Source organism: Anarhichas minor, unplaced genomic scaffold (assembly GCF_050575085.1).
Source record: "Anarhichas minor isolate MPS153535 unplaced genomic scaffold, ASM5057508v1 ptg000067l, whole genome shotgun sequence".
Taxonomy (NCBI): Eukaryota; Metazoa; Chordata; class Actinopteri; order Perciformes; family Anarhichadidae; genus Anarhichas; species Anarhichas minor.
Genome location: NW_027466513.1, coordinates 4,867,396 through 4,882,500, shown reverse-complemented (window position 1 = coordinate 4,882,500; position 15,105 = coordinate 4,867,396). Strand labels below are relative to the sequence as shown.

General features: G+C 40.9%; 3 protein-coding genes across 3 annotated transcripts in view; 1 reads left to right on the top strand and 2 right to left on the bottom strand.

The window, feature by feature from the left end:
- LOC142934187 (ras-related protein Rab-11A) overlaps positions 1-141 on the bottom strand; it is an 11,981-nt gene extending 11,840 nt beyond the window's left edge. Inside the window, exon 1 of the mRNA XM_076078628.1 lies at positions 1-141. This exon is cut by the window's left edge and continues 28 nt beyond it. Within this exon, the coding sequence (XP_075934743.1) occupies positions 1-12 (12 nt within the window). The 5' untranslated portion in view covers positions 13-141.
- Positions 142-1,435: 1,294 nt separating this feature from the next.
- On the bottom strand, positions 1,436-5,328 carry LOC142934139 (uncharacterized). Its single transcript, XM_076078558.1, has 6 exons — positions 5,132-5,328; positions 3,889-3,978; positions 3,605-3,770; positions 2,799-3,041; positions 1,534-2,172; positions 1,436-1,447 (listed from the first exon to the last, which is right to left on the bottom strand). The coding sequence occupies exons 1-6, from the start codon at positions 5,326-5,328 to the stop codon at positions 1,436-1,438; spliced, it is 1,347 nt and encodes a 448-aa protein (XP_075934673.1).
- Positions 5,329-7,563: 2,235 nt separating this feature from the next.
- Positions 7,564-14,214, top strand: dapk2a (death-associated protein kinase 2a). The gene is made up of 8 exons (XM_076078724.1): positions 7,564-7,682; positions 10,023-10,244; positions 10,671-10,809; positions 11,141-11,270; positions 12,751-12,826; positions 12,902-13,054; positions 13,163-13,208; positions 13,552-14,214. Exons 1-8 carry the CDS (start codon positions 7,621-7,623, stop codon positions 14,203-14,205), a joined length of 1,482 nt encoding a protein of 493 aa, XP_075934839.1. The 5' UTR covers positions 7,564-7,620; the 3' UTR covers positions 14,206-14,214.
- The last annotated feature ends 891 nt before the right edge of the window (positions 14,215-15,105 follow it).

The following is a 15,105-nucleotide window of genomic DNA, read 5'->3' as shown; positions in this document are numbered from 1 at the left end:
TCTAGTGCCCATCGTCTTAGTGGTAAATGGTTATTAGTCCAAGATTTAATGTGATTTAATGAAAGGAAGGCGATCTACTTCCAACGGGAATCTGTTTGGGAGCCGCACTTCCGCAATGTCTTCTTCGACGTTTTCTTTTCCAGCAGCACACGAAGACGACTCTGACATCTAGTGGATGGAAGATGGAGCTTTTGGCTTTACACGCTGTATCTATTTAAATCTGCTTTTAACCTGTAAAGTCAGTTATGTATGTTTTTTCTTTTTTTTCCCCGTGTTGTTATGATGTCATCTATTTTGTTTTTATTGTAATTACTTCTATTGTTTCTGTTTTTGCCATGTAAAGTGTCTTTGAGTACCTTTTACAGTGCTATACAAATAAAATGTATTATTATTATTATTATTATTATTAACCATAGAGTGTATATCCAGTTTAATAAACAATAAAAGAAGATCTTAACCTACAATAATGTATCGTAATTTATTAGTTGAGTTGTATTATGTGTGAATTATATGAATCAGAAAAAAAATCTCTACAACTACGATTTATATTTCATGTTACAACTTTTGCATTTTGTTTTATGATCATGCTAGTATTCAGATATTTTACTTAAGTAAAAGTAATAGTAGAGTGTAAAGATACTCTGTTACAAATACATTTGTGTATTCACTTCACAATCTCACTTATATGCGAGTACTAAAGTATTAGAATCACAATGTACTTAAAGTATTAAAGTGAAATTCTCATTCGGCAGAATGGTCTCTTCCAGGGAGATATATTATAATCATATTATTGAAATGTTATATTATACTGCTATTAGTACTGCTGCAGCATTTTAATCTAACAGCGGGTGGAGCACATTTTAACTACTTTATATGCTGTATATATAATAATTCAATAGTAATAATTTAATCTGTTGCACAACAGTGTCTTATTTTATAAACTGATCACGTTGTTTTTGTAAAATCGTTGATCTGAGAAGTAACTAAAGCTGTCAGAGGAATGTAGTGGAGTAGAAGTAAAAAAGATGCATCACATGGAAATACTCAAGTACAAATTTGAGGTACATTTACTTTACTTAAGTACAGTATACTTGATTAAATGTACTTTACAGGGAAGCACAGTAACTGTCAAAAGTCCTTAACAGTTAGAGTACATATATATATATATATATATATATATATATATATATATATATATACAGTATATATAAATAACTGAACCACCTACAATTACTGCAATACTACTACTACTACTACTTCTAATAATAATAATAACAATAATAATAATAATAACTTAAAAAAATTACAATAAAAATTGTAGAAAAAATGTCTTAATTTTGTTTATTACAAAACATTTAAAATTTAAATTTCTGTCTCAGTGAACAAAATATCAAAACAGTCGTTGAGCCCTTTTTTATTTCTTGTAATCAGGAAATCAGTTCTTCCACTGCCAACAGAAAGAAGAGGACAGACGTTAAATTACATATTTTATGCTTTCAATAACAACATGTCTGATTATTGGTTCTGACTTACATTTTTCCCCCAGGTGGACTTGGACTTCTTGTTCTTCACATCCTTCAGAGACTCGTATGTGTTTCCCTGGACGGCGTTGGCCTGACCTGGGATCTGCTCATAGGTGTTATCGGGCAGCCCGGCAGGCGTTGGCCTCCGGAGAACCTCGGAGTACATGACGTCTCCCTGCTGAGCCGAACCCCCACTAGACCCCGTCGAGGTCTGGTACAGCGGGTTGGACTGCAACACTACCACGCCCTGCTGCTCTGACCTGGAGCTGTCTCTGGGATCGGGGAGGGAGTAGGTGAGACAGGTGGTCCTCTTCAGAGGAGTGGGTGAGTGAGATGTTAAGGAGGGTCTGAACTGGTTCGAGTACGCCTCCTCCTCCTCCTCCTCCTCCTTCTTCTTCTCCTCCTCCTCCTCCTCCTCCTCCTCCATGCTGCTGTGGTTCAACATCGGTAGAGATTTGCTCCTGATCTCGGGATAGCTGGTGTGAGCGGCGTTGAATGAGTCTCTCTCAGACATTAGTGCTGGGTTTGTGTTTCCTCGGACTCCCTCTGATCCGCTTGGGTCGGTCTGGGTTTGGGATGTTGTGTCGGGCAAAGATCCACTCAGGGAGAAGCCCAGAGGAAGGCCTCTCTTTGGTACTGGAGGAACACCCTGAAAGACATGACACCAGAACACTTTGATTCATGGATGAAAAAACAATCTCTCCACATGGTCCATTAGTAGCTGCTGGTATCACATGATCTTCTTCAGCTGACGGAGGATTCTTAAAGGATTGTCTTATTGTGAACAAGCAAAAGCTGCAATGCTCAATGCCATTAGAACAGAATAGAAGTAGAACCACAGACTGTCTATAAGAAGTGGACGTATCACCATCACGTCACCCATTGTAGACTACATGGTTTTGAAGCCTTGAGTTCTGGATTTTGGCCGTTGCCATCTTGGTTTGTTGACACAAGAGGGTGGAGCTAAGTACAACTAAACGCTGAAGAAGACATTTTTAGGCGACCCAAATTTTTTCATGAAGTGAAAACACTATCCTGCTACGTTCATTTGAATGGGACTGTGCTTTTGAATCCCATTTTTTTCCTGTGCTCAATACTTTCTGACGCAGTTTTACTTCAGTGAAATATCAGAATATTTCTTCCACCACTGCAGAGGTGTCGGAAAAACACCTTTTGATGAAGTTACAGAACTCTAAATGTGTTTTTGCATGCAACACAATTCCTCAACAAACAAACATTTATGCTTGAATCCATCAGTTGTCACTTCCCTCATACCTGTGAGAGGGACATTGTGTCTACAGACACCGTCCCCGTCAGCTTTCTGCCTTTGGATTTGAGCGGCAGTGCAGGCTGATGAAGTGTCGGAGCGTCATTTTGCCGCTGAATCCTCTGGTTTTTGCCCGGGTCGCTGTGAGGATCATGTTTCTGGTCCCACAGAGTCCGCAGAGCTTGAACACTCAGCCTGGGCTTCACTTTGCTGTTGTAATTCACCACATCATACAGTTCGCCTGTGTCTACCTGAAAATAACAAGCAGCCTTATTGTCTCCTCACAATGTAAATGATGTTGGTGCCAGTCAAATAAAAACCGGCTGTAACGGCCCCTCAGACGTAGAAGCGTATTGTTTTGAAGGGCATTAACCGGCCAAACCCTGTGTTATGTTTTAATGTCTGATGTTATAATATAAAACTACCGTCATTAAAATGACAGACCTGCGTTACATTAGAATGAACAAACTTAAATACAAATGCAATCTTTAGGAAAGAATGTGCATCGAGTGAATTACAAATGATCTGGCACACAAAAGGACGAAAAAGTGCCTCTTCAGTTATTTCAAGGCAACAGATCAACACTTGAAAAAAACATGATAAACTTACAATTCATGTAATTTGAATATTGTGTCAAAATTGATTTATTTAGATGTATTTTTTGCTTGTTGCTGTTGACAAGAATTCTTTAAAAAAATAGCATTTAATATTGCTGGAGAACAAAGTTATTTCACCTAAAACTACATTTCCTGTAAACTGCACGTAACGTTTTACAGTGTGAACATGTATTCCTTCAGGTAAAGACCCTCCTCACCTCCAACCAACAGGAGGTCAGGTATTCTCCAAAGGGCTGGATGGGGCTGACTCTGTGATGCTCGATCAGCTCAACGAGACCTCCGTGTGTCCGACAGTCTCCTGATATCACGAACTCTCCGTCTGGATTCTGGGTGATGACGAAATGGCGGCACCTGTCGTGGCCCCTTTTTTTTTTGGGAGAGAAAAACAAAAGCAACGACCAGTGAGATGAATCGGAAAAGGCCAGCAAAAGATGCGACTGAACAGTGTGGAACAGATTATTATTGTTTATTTTTTGTTCACTTGTAGGACAGGATGTAGCCGATGGCTTTGTCACTGAGGCGGATGAGAAAACAGCCCGGAGCTTTATCTCTCAGTAGATCTTCCGTGTCCCTGAAGGCCGAGAGAGAGACGGAACCGATTAAACAAATTAGGCTTAAAAATATCTCCGTCATGTCATGAAACCTCTGCTTTCTGTGAGTGATGTGCGTGAGAGGGATTGAAAAAAGAAAAAAGAGATACAAGCTGAACAAGTGATGATACCTCAATTCATGTTTCACCCTGAGTCTTTGATCCTGTCCAGTAAATTGATTTATTAGCTTTTATATCTGAAGAAGACTATCGCAGGTTTCAAGCGGTGATTAGAAATTACGGTCTTAGTCTTTTAAATGGAGAGCTGAATTAATTGGCGGGAAAAAATGCACTCAGATGTCATGCATACAGCCTGATATGATCAGTAGCTTGTGGTGGCTAATGTTAGTAAACTTCAGGTTGATATTGGTGTGAAACTGACATTAAAGTGACTGTGAGGAACTTTTACCTAGTCCTGAACCAGTCTCAGTGTAGTCCTGGTCCTCTATCAGACCTCCATCAGTAAAGAGACCATCAGAGAGAAGATGGTCTATTTCTATAGAGTTATTCTTGATGCTCGTCATCGGAGCCACCGGGTCGGATTCTGGTGAAACCAGATGAAATCATGCAGGTTCACCAGAAACTCCTTCAGCTCAGACTCCAGCAGAGACCGGTCCACCGTGGACAGACCCAGATCCTCCAGCAGAGACCGGTCCACCGTGGACAGACCCAGATCCTCCAGCAGAGACCGGTCCACCGTGGACAGACCCAGATCCTCCAGCAGAGACCGGTCCACTGTGGACAGACCCAGATACCCAGAGTATTTTCTTGTAGGTGGTCGAGGTGGAGCTAGTTTTCTTATTTTTTTATACTGTCACTAAAGCTGTCAAATAAATCTAGTGCAGTAAAGAGTTAAAAACTGACTCATAGTGGAGTAGAAGCAGAAATATTCATATAAAGTACTTTAATAAATGCACTATTACATTCCTTCCACCACTGCATAACAACTAACAGAAAAACAAACATAATGATCTACAGTATCCTGCAGAAATCTATTATTCAAATAAATTCAAATGCAATTCCACAACCTTATCAGAGCCAAAAACAGCTGCAAACTTTCAGTGCATTTGACCGTCTTCATTTCCACGAGTACAAACACAAACTTCTCCTTCACTCCGTCACTCCGGATCCTTACTTTCGCGCAGCGAAGCCTTTGAACCAGTTGGGGAAGTTTCCGTCGTTCAGGAGGAGCGGTGCCTGAGTCTCCGTGAACCACCTCAGCACCAGCTCCTTCAGGCCTCCCCCTGATGTCTCCATGTGTAGGTCGACGGCCGACGTCTTCTCCATCCTCTCAGGGGTTCTGTCAGCAGCTGACGGGGCAGTGATCACCATGCACGCTCCTCTGCTCACGTTTTAACTCTCTAAAGGAAGACGAAACGCCTCATTTGCATATTTCCTTTGGGCGTCTCTCTCATCTGAATAGTGGCATTGTTTCAGTTGATCTACCGATGACTCCTCTAGCTCTCATTGGGTAGCCAGTTTCTTTTTACTATCTGTGTTCCTGGTCCCCCAGATTGAACTTTAACAGGTCACTTGGTACAATTTTCATTTTTGTTTGTTTTCATTTTATCAGATGAACTTTTGGTGGGTAGGTTTTTTACTGCTTGATTGTCTGATTGTCTGATTGTCCTCAACAAGATAAATCATTCAAATGTAGGGTTAAGATGTGGACAGCCATTCAGACATCTAGAGCCACAATTATTTTGCAGGTAATTTGGTCATAAACCAAAACACTGGCTGATGATGACACTCGATGAAAAGTCAGGGAGTCACCAAAGTTATTCAAATTCATCCTCTGGGGAACATGAAAGATTGAACCAAACTCCATAGCAATCAAACCATTTTTGTTGCTCAAAATGACAAATAGGCGCTATATGAAAAGACAGAGGATCACTACATTTGTTAGTAGGATTCATCCTCTGGGAACGTGAATATCTGTAGCAGATTTCATGACAATCCATCCAATAGTTAAGATATTTCACCTAGAACTGTCAATCTGATGTTGGTGCTAGGTTGAAACGTCAGGGGATCAAAAAAATTCATCCTCTGGGGAACATGAATGTCTGAACCAAACTCCTCATGGTGGCGTTAACAGTAACAACATTACAGTCATTTAGCCGATGCTTTTATCCAAAGCAACTTACAATTCAGATTCTATCACATACACCGTAGGCACAGCTACAGGAGCAATTTTGGGGTTAAGTGTCTTGCTCAAGGACACATCGACATGTGACTAGCGGAGCCGGAGATCGAACAGCCGATCCTCTGATTGAAGAGGATCGGCTGCTCTCCACTTAGCCACGGTCGCCCAGTCAGAGGATGACCAAAGTTAGTGGGATTTATCCCCTGGGGAACCTGCATATCTGTAGCAGATCATTATCGCTCATTAAATAGTTGTCAAGATATTTAATTCAGAACTGTCAATCTCATGGTGGTGCAAATTGAAAAGTCAGGGGATCACTAAAATCCTTAGGATTCATCCTCTGTGGAACATGAATGACTGAACCAAACTCTAGAGCAATCCCTCAATATCTATAATGACATGGTTATTACTCATGGTGGCGCTACATGAAAAGTCAGAGGATCACAGTCAGTAAGGGAGGGGGGGCCAAAATCATTGATTTTCATTCATCAGAATCTATAGTCAAATAAATAAAATGTAATTCATCAATACAATTTAAAATAGTAAATGTTAAAATTAACCAGCCTTATTAAGATAAGAAAAAAACAAGTATAACAAAAAACACCCCAATATTTGAATTTCAGAGTTGACGGTGTGCTAGAGTGCGCGAGACAACAGGTGTCATAAGTTCACGCGCGGAGCTGAAAGAAGGCCGAGCCAGAGGCAGAGCGCGCACACAGAGGCGGTGACGACAAACCCTATTTATATTATTGCAAAGTAAAAGTTGACTTAAGTTTCTGCAAAGGCACGTGCTTCATTTAACGCTTTTGATTGCATCTTATGACTTGGCATGTGTCCGTGTTTGATTCGGCATTAAACTAACACACATCTTTTAAAGGGTAAGTGTTCATAGGGAAGGGTAAACGCACAGTGAATACATTTAATATTAATTCAAATGAATTAATGTTGCCATTCAACTCTCAACTGCATTATAGCAGTAATTCACGTTAAAAAAATATATAATTCCATCCAATTATAACAAATGCCACCTTAAATGTGTAGTTCTGTTAAAGAAGTCTGGTGTGACGCTGTCCCCGCGCTGCTGAGCGGAATGTGTTGTCGGGACACGAGTCCTCAACGCCGGAGATACGCACGCAGGACAGGAGGAGGACATGGTGTTCACGATCAAGACTTGACGTTTTTAAGACCGTAGGACATTTTATATTGATCTGTTTTTGTTATTTGTTGTGCTGTTCACAATATTAGTCTCTTGCTTCAGTGTCCAGTCAGCCAAACCGTCGGTGGGCGACTGTTTTAACTGCGATGGCATTTTCTATAACAGGATAGCCATGTTGTAAAAACGTTTAATTTACTGTTGTAATGTCGCATTTAGTTGAAGAGTTGTTTTTTTCCAGATGATAAAATAACTGTTTTGTCATTTCAGGAAAAGAGGGATGAAGCAGAAGTATTATTCTAACAAAGACCAGTGAGGAGTCTGCAGCATGGACTTATTCAAGCAACAGAAAGTGGAGGATTTCTATGAAATTGGTGAAGAGTTGGGAAGGTACAGACATGCATGCAGCATCTCATATACTTCAGCATGGTGAAATATGCGCATATGTTATTTAATTTAATTTAATGAATAACGGTGAGATCTTTAATGCAAATCAGAATCCAAAATAGGAGATAGTGTGAATAAAGACACTTCCACACAGCCAGGCCATTAAACAATCTGGCATTAGATGGATAAATAAATACATAGGGGATAAATACAAAGATAAAAGCAGAAATAACTCAAACTAGAAAGTGAACTACAACTCAAAACTAGCACCATACTCACACTTTATATTTATTTATTTATTACATACGTATTTCACTAACAAAACTTCTGCAATGCATTTTAATATTATATACAGTATATAAACGTAAATTTATTCATGAAGAATCCAGTCATGGGAAATTAGGATTTATGGGAATCTATCTTTCATCTCTTTAGTTTGAGGACACAAATTCTTTGAAAATATCTTATGAGGCAGATTTAAAGTGTAACTATTATTTCATTACATATTGTTCTTGTTATCAGTTACAGTGAGTCAGACATCCGTAATATTAATATACAGGCAACAGCTTTTAACATCCGAAAGAAAAACGTAACCGTGATACCAGTAGTTGTGACAAGTTTGTGAGAGTTATTCATAGTGTTTTTTTGGTAGTAGATCACTTCATAAAGCACCACTTAGACTAGAAGATTTGAAAATGGAAGTTGCAGCATGAAGGTCACTTCACCCGGCAGGTATTGCTTCGCTATTACAATATGGAAATTACACAGAATCATTAACTGCATGCTGCAAGTGCTCCTTCTCAACAGGAGTCAAACTGTGCGAGTCAAAACTTCCTCTTTGACAGATGAATGTTTCTGAGTACCTCAGATTACACTGAAATACTCCTGGTACTCCCGAAACTTCACTGTAATTCTAACAGTGACCTACTGTATTGCTGTGAAAGCAATGCATTCTGGGAATTTAGGACGTCTACTATATTTTGATGACAATAAGTTGACCGTATTTCTCTGCATCTCGTTGGTGAAACTGCTGCCAGTAAAATACTGTAATTGTTAAATTACATAGAATTACTGTATGTTATGATTACAGTAAATTGCTGTAATTTCTACAGGAGATTACTGGTGAAATTGCTGCCTGTGATTTTACAGTAAGAAACATAAACTGTTGTATTTTAGGCCTAGTTTTGTTGCAGTGCGTCAGTCAGGTGGAGACAACTGTTCAGCATGTCGAGATGCTTTTTAAAGGACTCTTCTATCTTTAGCTGCGGCTATTTCTACTCCCAGACGGGCCGCAGATGAGGAAGTGGAGTGTTAGATTACAAGTGAACCAGAAATAAAGAGATGAAGCTGTACAGTCCTTTGACCTTTTGAGTATTTTGAACACATCAAACCCAGTAGTCACAATCCCGTCACAGCTCTGTAGCTCGTGTTATTGTGGGCTGCATTTAATAACACTAAAATATTAAAGTTACTAAATAAGTTTAATTGTGTTGACTCCCATTTACCTTGTGTTAACCAGGAGACATCAACAGGCTTGTCAGTGAGTGTTGGCAGGCCGCCATTGGCAACCATTTTGAATAATTGTCAACCACTTCTTCTCTATTTATCATGTAAAAAAATAGGGAGGGCAAACAGGAAAGCGTGCTCCCCAAATACATTTATTTTTATATTTACACCACGCTGCTGGAGACCCAGGACGTATTGCTGGACTCGCTGGAGGGAAGGGAGGCACGGGAGAACCAGAACCAGGACTGAGAGGGCAGACTGTCAGACCCTGCTGCAGTAAAATGAGAGGTTTTCTAAAGGGACTCTGGTGCCCAGAAACACTACCACTTTAGTCCACAGGGGGCGACAGAATCAACACTAAATGAAGGTTTTGTGTATGAAAAAGCCAATTTATCTCAACGCACAGCTCAGTAGACGGACGTTACTGACTAAAAGTTACAGAGAGTGATCTAATGCTTGACCGACACTGACATTTTGAGCCCAATACTTTTATTCATATTTGACAATAAAAAAGAAAAAGAAGCAGATGATATTCGCTTGTATACATTTTTAACAAAAACTAAAACAATGATATCTCTTAAACTGTGTAATTTAAAGAATTTTACAGTAAAACAAATAAACTTGTCAGAGCTTTCTGGAGAACACGTTTTCTCAAAATGACCTCAAACATTTCTTTGACATTTTTGTATTGCAATATTTTGACTAATATACTAATAAATATCAATATATCGATGATAAGCTGAAATGTACCATTATGTTTGTTAGCGGTGAATAAAAACTACTGTAGTCCAGCCTCCCAGACACTTAGCTCTCTGTGATTGCTCCTCTGTGTCTCAGCGGGCAGTTCGCCATCGTGAAGCAATGCAGAGAGAAAAGCACGGGTCTGGAATTTGCCGCCAAGTTCATCAAGAAGCGGCAGAGCAGGGCGAGCTCTCGAGGCGTGCGGCGGGAGGAGATTGAGCGGGAGGTGGACATCCTGCAGCAGATCCGGCACGCCAACATCGTCACGCTGCACGACGTCTACGAGAACCGCACTGACGTGGTGCTGATCCTGGAGCTGTGAGTGAGCGGTTCACTTGAAGTTATTCACAGCACTGTAGAGCATTTTAATCAGTTAATTACAGCGTATGAAGCCTCTTTATAACAGTCTACGTCCGTCATTACAAACTCACGATGTGCTGCAAGACACAGAACTTTATCTTAAATTAGTGGACGTCCTTATGTGTTCAAACGTACCAAATGTGCTGAATTTTGCATAAAACACACAAACAGAATATTTACATTTGTTGGAAAGTTGCAGCCCTTCAGCAGCTTGCGTTTAGTTTAGCATTATGCATGTTTGGATTACGGTAATGAACCGTAATTGTCCACAGGGACCAACAGAATCAACACAAACCGAAAGTTCTTTGTAGTAACTTTAAGGAATAGTAATAAACATGATGAAGTTTTCATGAATGATTTGGATGATGCGGGTTTGTGTTCCAGGGTCTCTGGAGGGGAGCTGTTTGACTTCCTGGCACAGAAGGAGTCTCTGAGCGAGGAAGAGGCCACTCAGTTCATCAAGCAAATCCTCGAGGGGGTCAACTACCTCCACGCCAGGAAGATAGCCCACTTTGATCTCAAGGTTGGTCCAGACGAGACGTGATGCTACACTCTGCTTCACTACATGTGTGGGGCCTTTTGCATGTCTGCGTCCAGAGATTGTCCACTAGTTGAAGCTATTAGATGTCTTAAATCTAGAAAAATATGACTTGTGTGCACAGTATCTTTTGAAATGATGAGTTTTCTGAACAAGCTTTGCACCTTATGCATATACTGAAGTCTGCTTTTTATTATTTGCAATTTAGAATACATATCACGAGGGGACACAATATAATAGTAACTTTTTTTAGCATTTTTAATTCACATAGATTTTTCTGAAACATTTTAAACGTCTCATCTTCTCTCATCTGCAGCCTGAAAACATTATGCTGCTGGACAAGAATGTGCCGTTGCCCAGAATCAAACTCATTGATTTCGGTCTTGCACACAAGATTGAAGCCGGCGTTGAGTTCAAGAACATCTTTGGAACACCGGAGTTTGTAGGTAAGAAACAAACGCAACCAAGAAACAACAAAAACTCAGACAGAAAAAGTGTAGTCAGAACAAGGTGGCCAGATAAGTAGCAAACAATTATGTTGGTGCAGCTGAGATGCTTTGAATCTCTAGTGTCCATAGTCTCCGTTATGTCCATCCAGGCTGGAAATGTCCAGTCGGAGACACAGTCCGAGGACATCCAGTGAGAGTACTTTAGAAAAGGTGACTTAGATTGACATTTAGCCACACTCATAACACGCTCACGTAAAGTCCAATTGCTTTCTGATATAATCATTTAAAATCCAGACCGGCATTCCACAAGTTTATATAAACACACACAGTGTTTATGTACAAAGAAACACACACACACACACACACACACACACACACACACACACACACACACACACACACATAGAGTGACAAGAAGGTGAACACAAAGAAAAAATAATTAAAAGGGCAAAAAAAGAATACAGAAAAGCACTTAACTATATGCTATATATTATATTTATTTATTTGTTTGCCTTTTTGACGGGCTAAAAATTTCAACTTTGCACACTCATCAGAACTGGTTAAAACGTTAAAATATTTTGTGGGTTTCATAATCGGGTGTGACAAACGGGCTCGATAGCGCCCCCTATAAATGTGGGCGTTCAGATGGCTGCAATCTGCAACCTCACCACTAGATGGCACCAAATCCTAAACAATGTTTAGATTCAATTTCATGTTTTTCAAATGCTGCTATTCATCCAATCTGGGCGAGTCACTCATCATCAACAGCGGGGGTAAGAGGAGGTTTTCATATCATTTTACCCAAAATTACAATAACAAGGACGAGGAGAACCTCATTCTCTCTGAATTAAAGACAGAAACCAATGAGCCACTTCTTTCACCACGATGGAAAGGTTGAACTTTCAGTCTCTCAAAACAAACCTTTCAGCTGTAAACATAACAAACATTAAATCCTGATGTTGTTATTCATTTATTGTGCATAACTTAATTTGGTGTACATTAGTCTCTTCATTTTCCCTCCATTGTCATCGTGTCAATCATTTGTAGAGCACCTTGAATTACATTTGATTTGTTTGAGAGGTGCTTGATGAATAAAACATTATTGATTGATATACTGTTGACATTATTTTCTGATTTATGGAGTGATGCAGAAAATTCTTTCTGCAAAAACCTTTGACTCTAATATTTCAATAACCTGGTTTTATCCAACGTTCACATTTATGTTCTGACATAAACAATTCCTCATCTGCACATTTATCAAATAACTATTTTCTTAATCTAAGTAATCAACTGGGGAAGTTTATTTTTGTACATTTTAAATTGTTTACCCTTAAAAAGATCCATAAACTGTGACATGAGATATCACAGGTAGCCACAGAGATCATATTCTGGACTCGTAATGTGTCAAACTGAACACGAATCTGCTGATTTGCTTTAACAGAGATGCATTCTGCTTGTCATCCGTTTGCCTTTTAAGCACCGGAGATTGTCAACTATGAGCCGCTGGGATTAGAAGCAGACATGTGGAGCATCGGGGTCATCACCTACATCCTGCAAGTGAACCCACAAATACCTTGATGTCACCTTTAGAGCACACGACCTAAACGTTCTGTGTTCTTTTGCTCCAGGCTGAGCGGTGCGTCACCTTTCCTCGGGGAGACCAAACAGGACACGCTGGGCAACATTTCAGCCATAAACTATGAGTTTGACGAGGAGTTTTTCTGTCACACCAGCGAGCTGGCCAAGAAATTCATCAGCCAGCTGTTGGAGGAGGATAAGACGTAAGACGTGGTGAACGACATTTTCCTCAGGGCCAATTTAAAGTTAATCTTTTTGTTTTGTGCAACATTCTCCAGAATCACACAACTAACATTTCTTTTCTCTTACAGGAAAAGATTAACAATTCAAGATGCTCTTAATCACCCATGGATCAAGGTAAAGTTCAAATAGCCAGAATTATAGATTCATTAAATTCTTTAATAACCTTATTTTAAAGATCTAGTACATTATTACAGTATAGCTGTTATAATGATGTTTCTCTTCTTTCCTTCAAAAATATCTATTTTACTGGGAGACGACAAGAGTATAATTCAGCCACTCAATGTAATACCTACATTTTAAATAGTTTTTACCCCAAAAGAAGAAGAATGAAATACAGTGAATTCTTATTATGTTTCACACTCCTGCTGTTTGAGGACATTTCTCAACATGTCTGACTTAAGTGTATAATTACATGAGCTGTTGTATCAACAGAAACTAACTCTCCCTTCTTTTAAAGTCCAACGAGCACAAGGAGGAAAATAAAGCCCAGGAGCCGAAGAAACGGGAGCGCCGCCAGCTGAAGACCAAGCGCCTGAGGGAGTACACCATCAAGTCCCACTCAAGCATGCCGCCCAACAACACCTACGTGAACTTTGAGCGCTTTGCGCAGGTGGTGGTGGACATCGACCAGATGGAGAGCTCGTTCGTGAGCCTGGCAGCAGCCCACGACTCCCTGCAAGAGGACATCGACGCCATGGTGTCCATATACAACGAGAAGGAGGCCTGGTACAAGGAGGAGAGCGAAGACGTCCGCCATGAGCTCTCGCAGATCCGCTACGAGTTCCGTAAAGTGGAGGCCTTCAAGAGGAGCCTGCAGGACGACATGCAGGCCTTCAGCTCCGGCCTCGGCGTCGTCAGCAACCGCTACCGGGAGAGGCAGAGCCACTTCGACGCGCTGCGTCTGGAGCTCAGCAACGAGCTGAAGTGGGTGCAGGAGGTGATGGGTTCTTTCCCCGGGGATGGAGGCGGCGGCGGGTACCCCGGCTGCAGCTTCTCCACCGTCTTCAACGACGACGTGAACGAAGCCCTGAAGGAGCTGCTGAACCGCTCCTGTGGAGGAGAGCTGCTGACGGGGATCAACCTGGACTTTGAAACCGGACAGCAACGATGATGGCAACCTGTAGCTGGGATTTTTCTAGTCAGAGAGAGCTCTGCCTCTGGTCAGTATGTACTCAGCGGGATGGAGGGAGCCACCGTGCGTCACCTACTGCTGGTGGATCCACATGGACGGGAAGAGAGCTTTGGAGTTGGATTTCAAATACACAAAGCAAATGCCCACCAGGTGTTTTTGAGTGTTGGTCACCTGGTGCGATTCCACATGGAGAACCAGATGCCCGTCGTCTCTGGAAGCAGTGAGCTGTGTCTGAGACAGCCAATCCTACAAAGACACACACACACACACACACACACACACACACGCCACACACACTCATGGCATGCATACATTAGCCTGCAGCAGCGGTTCTCAACGGTTTTGGAGCTGAGGCACAATGTGCACAAGCAAAAAAACTTGAAACCTTTCAGCACTTTTAGCTACATTAGAATTTTAAATCAACCAGGTCCTGTCAACGTGTGAGACATTACTGAGTATATATACTGTATCTGTGCAGTGTGTAAGAACATTGGAGTACATTCTCACTGTTGTGCACACTGTGCCTCACCCCGTGTTGACAACAGCTGCTGGCCTGCAGAACATCCTGTCTCTCTCTCTCTCTCAGGCTGAATTAGCTGGTGTTCACTCAAAGTCTGAGCGCAATCACTGGTGTCGGGAGGAAATTACCAGAATGTTGGCACACTTTAACAATCGCTTTTTTGACATGCTAAATCTGTCTTGTGTTCATTTGTTTTGAGTTGTTATTGCTTTGTGTCTCCATTTCCCATGCTTGACTTTTGAATCCCACTTTTTTCTTACATTCTGTATAAAGAATTAAAACGCTCTTGGTAAACAGAGTCTACAGAAACGGATTTGCAGTTTAGTCTCCGATAAGTTGGCAAATATGCAAATAGTAAA

Excerpts from the sequence above, each read along its gene's own strand:
- LOC142934139 (XM_076078558.1), bottom strand. The coding sequence starts at position 5,328 with ATGGTGATCACTGCCCCGTCAGCTGCTGACAGAACCCCTGAGAGGATG. Across the intron at positions 3,979-5,131 it reads AAAGGCTTCGCTGCGCGAAA|GGACACGGAAGATCTACTGA; the intron begins GTAAGGATCCGG and ends CTCGGCCTTCAG. Across the intron at positions 3,042-3,604 it reads TGACCTCCTGTTGGTTGGAG|GTAGACACAGGCGAACTGTA; the intron begins GTGAGGAGGGTC and ends TGTTATTTTCAG.
- dapk2a (XM_076078724.1), top strand. The coding sequence starts at position 7,621 with ATGGACTTATTCAAGCAACAGAAAGTGGAGGATTTCTATGAAATTGGT. Across the intron at positions 10,810-11,140 it reads TAGCCCACTTTGATCTCAAG|CCTGAAAACATTATGCTGCT; the intron begins GTTGGTCCAGAC and ends TCTCATCTGCAG. Across the intron at positions 12,827-12,901 it reads GGGGTCATCACCTACATCCT|GCTGAGCGGTGCGTCACCTT; the intron begins GCAAGTGAACCC and ends CTTTTGCTCCAG.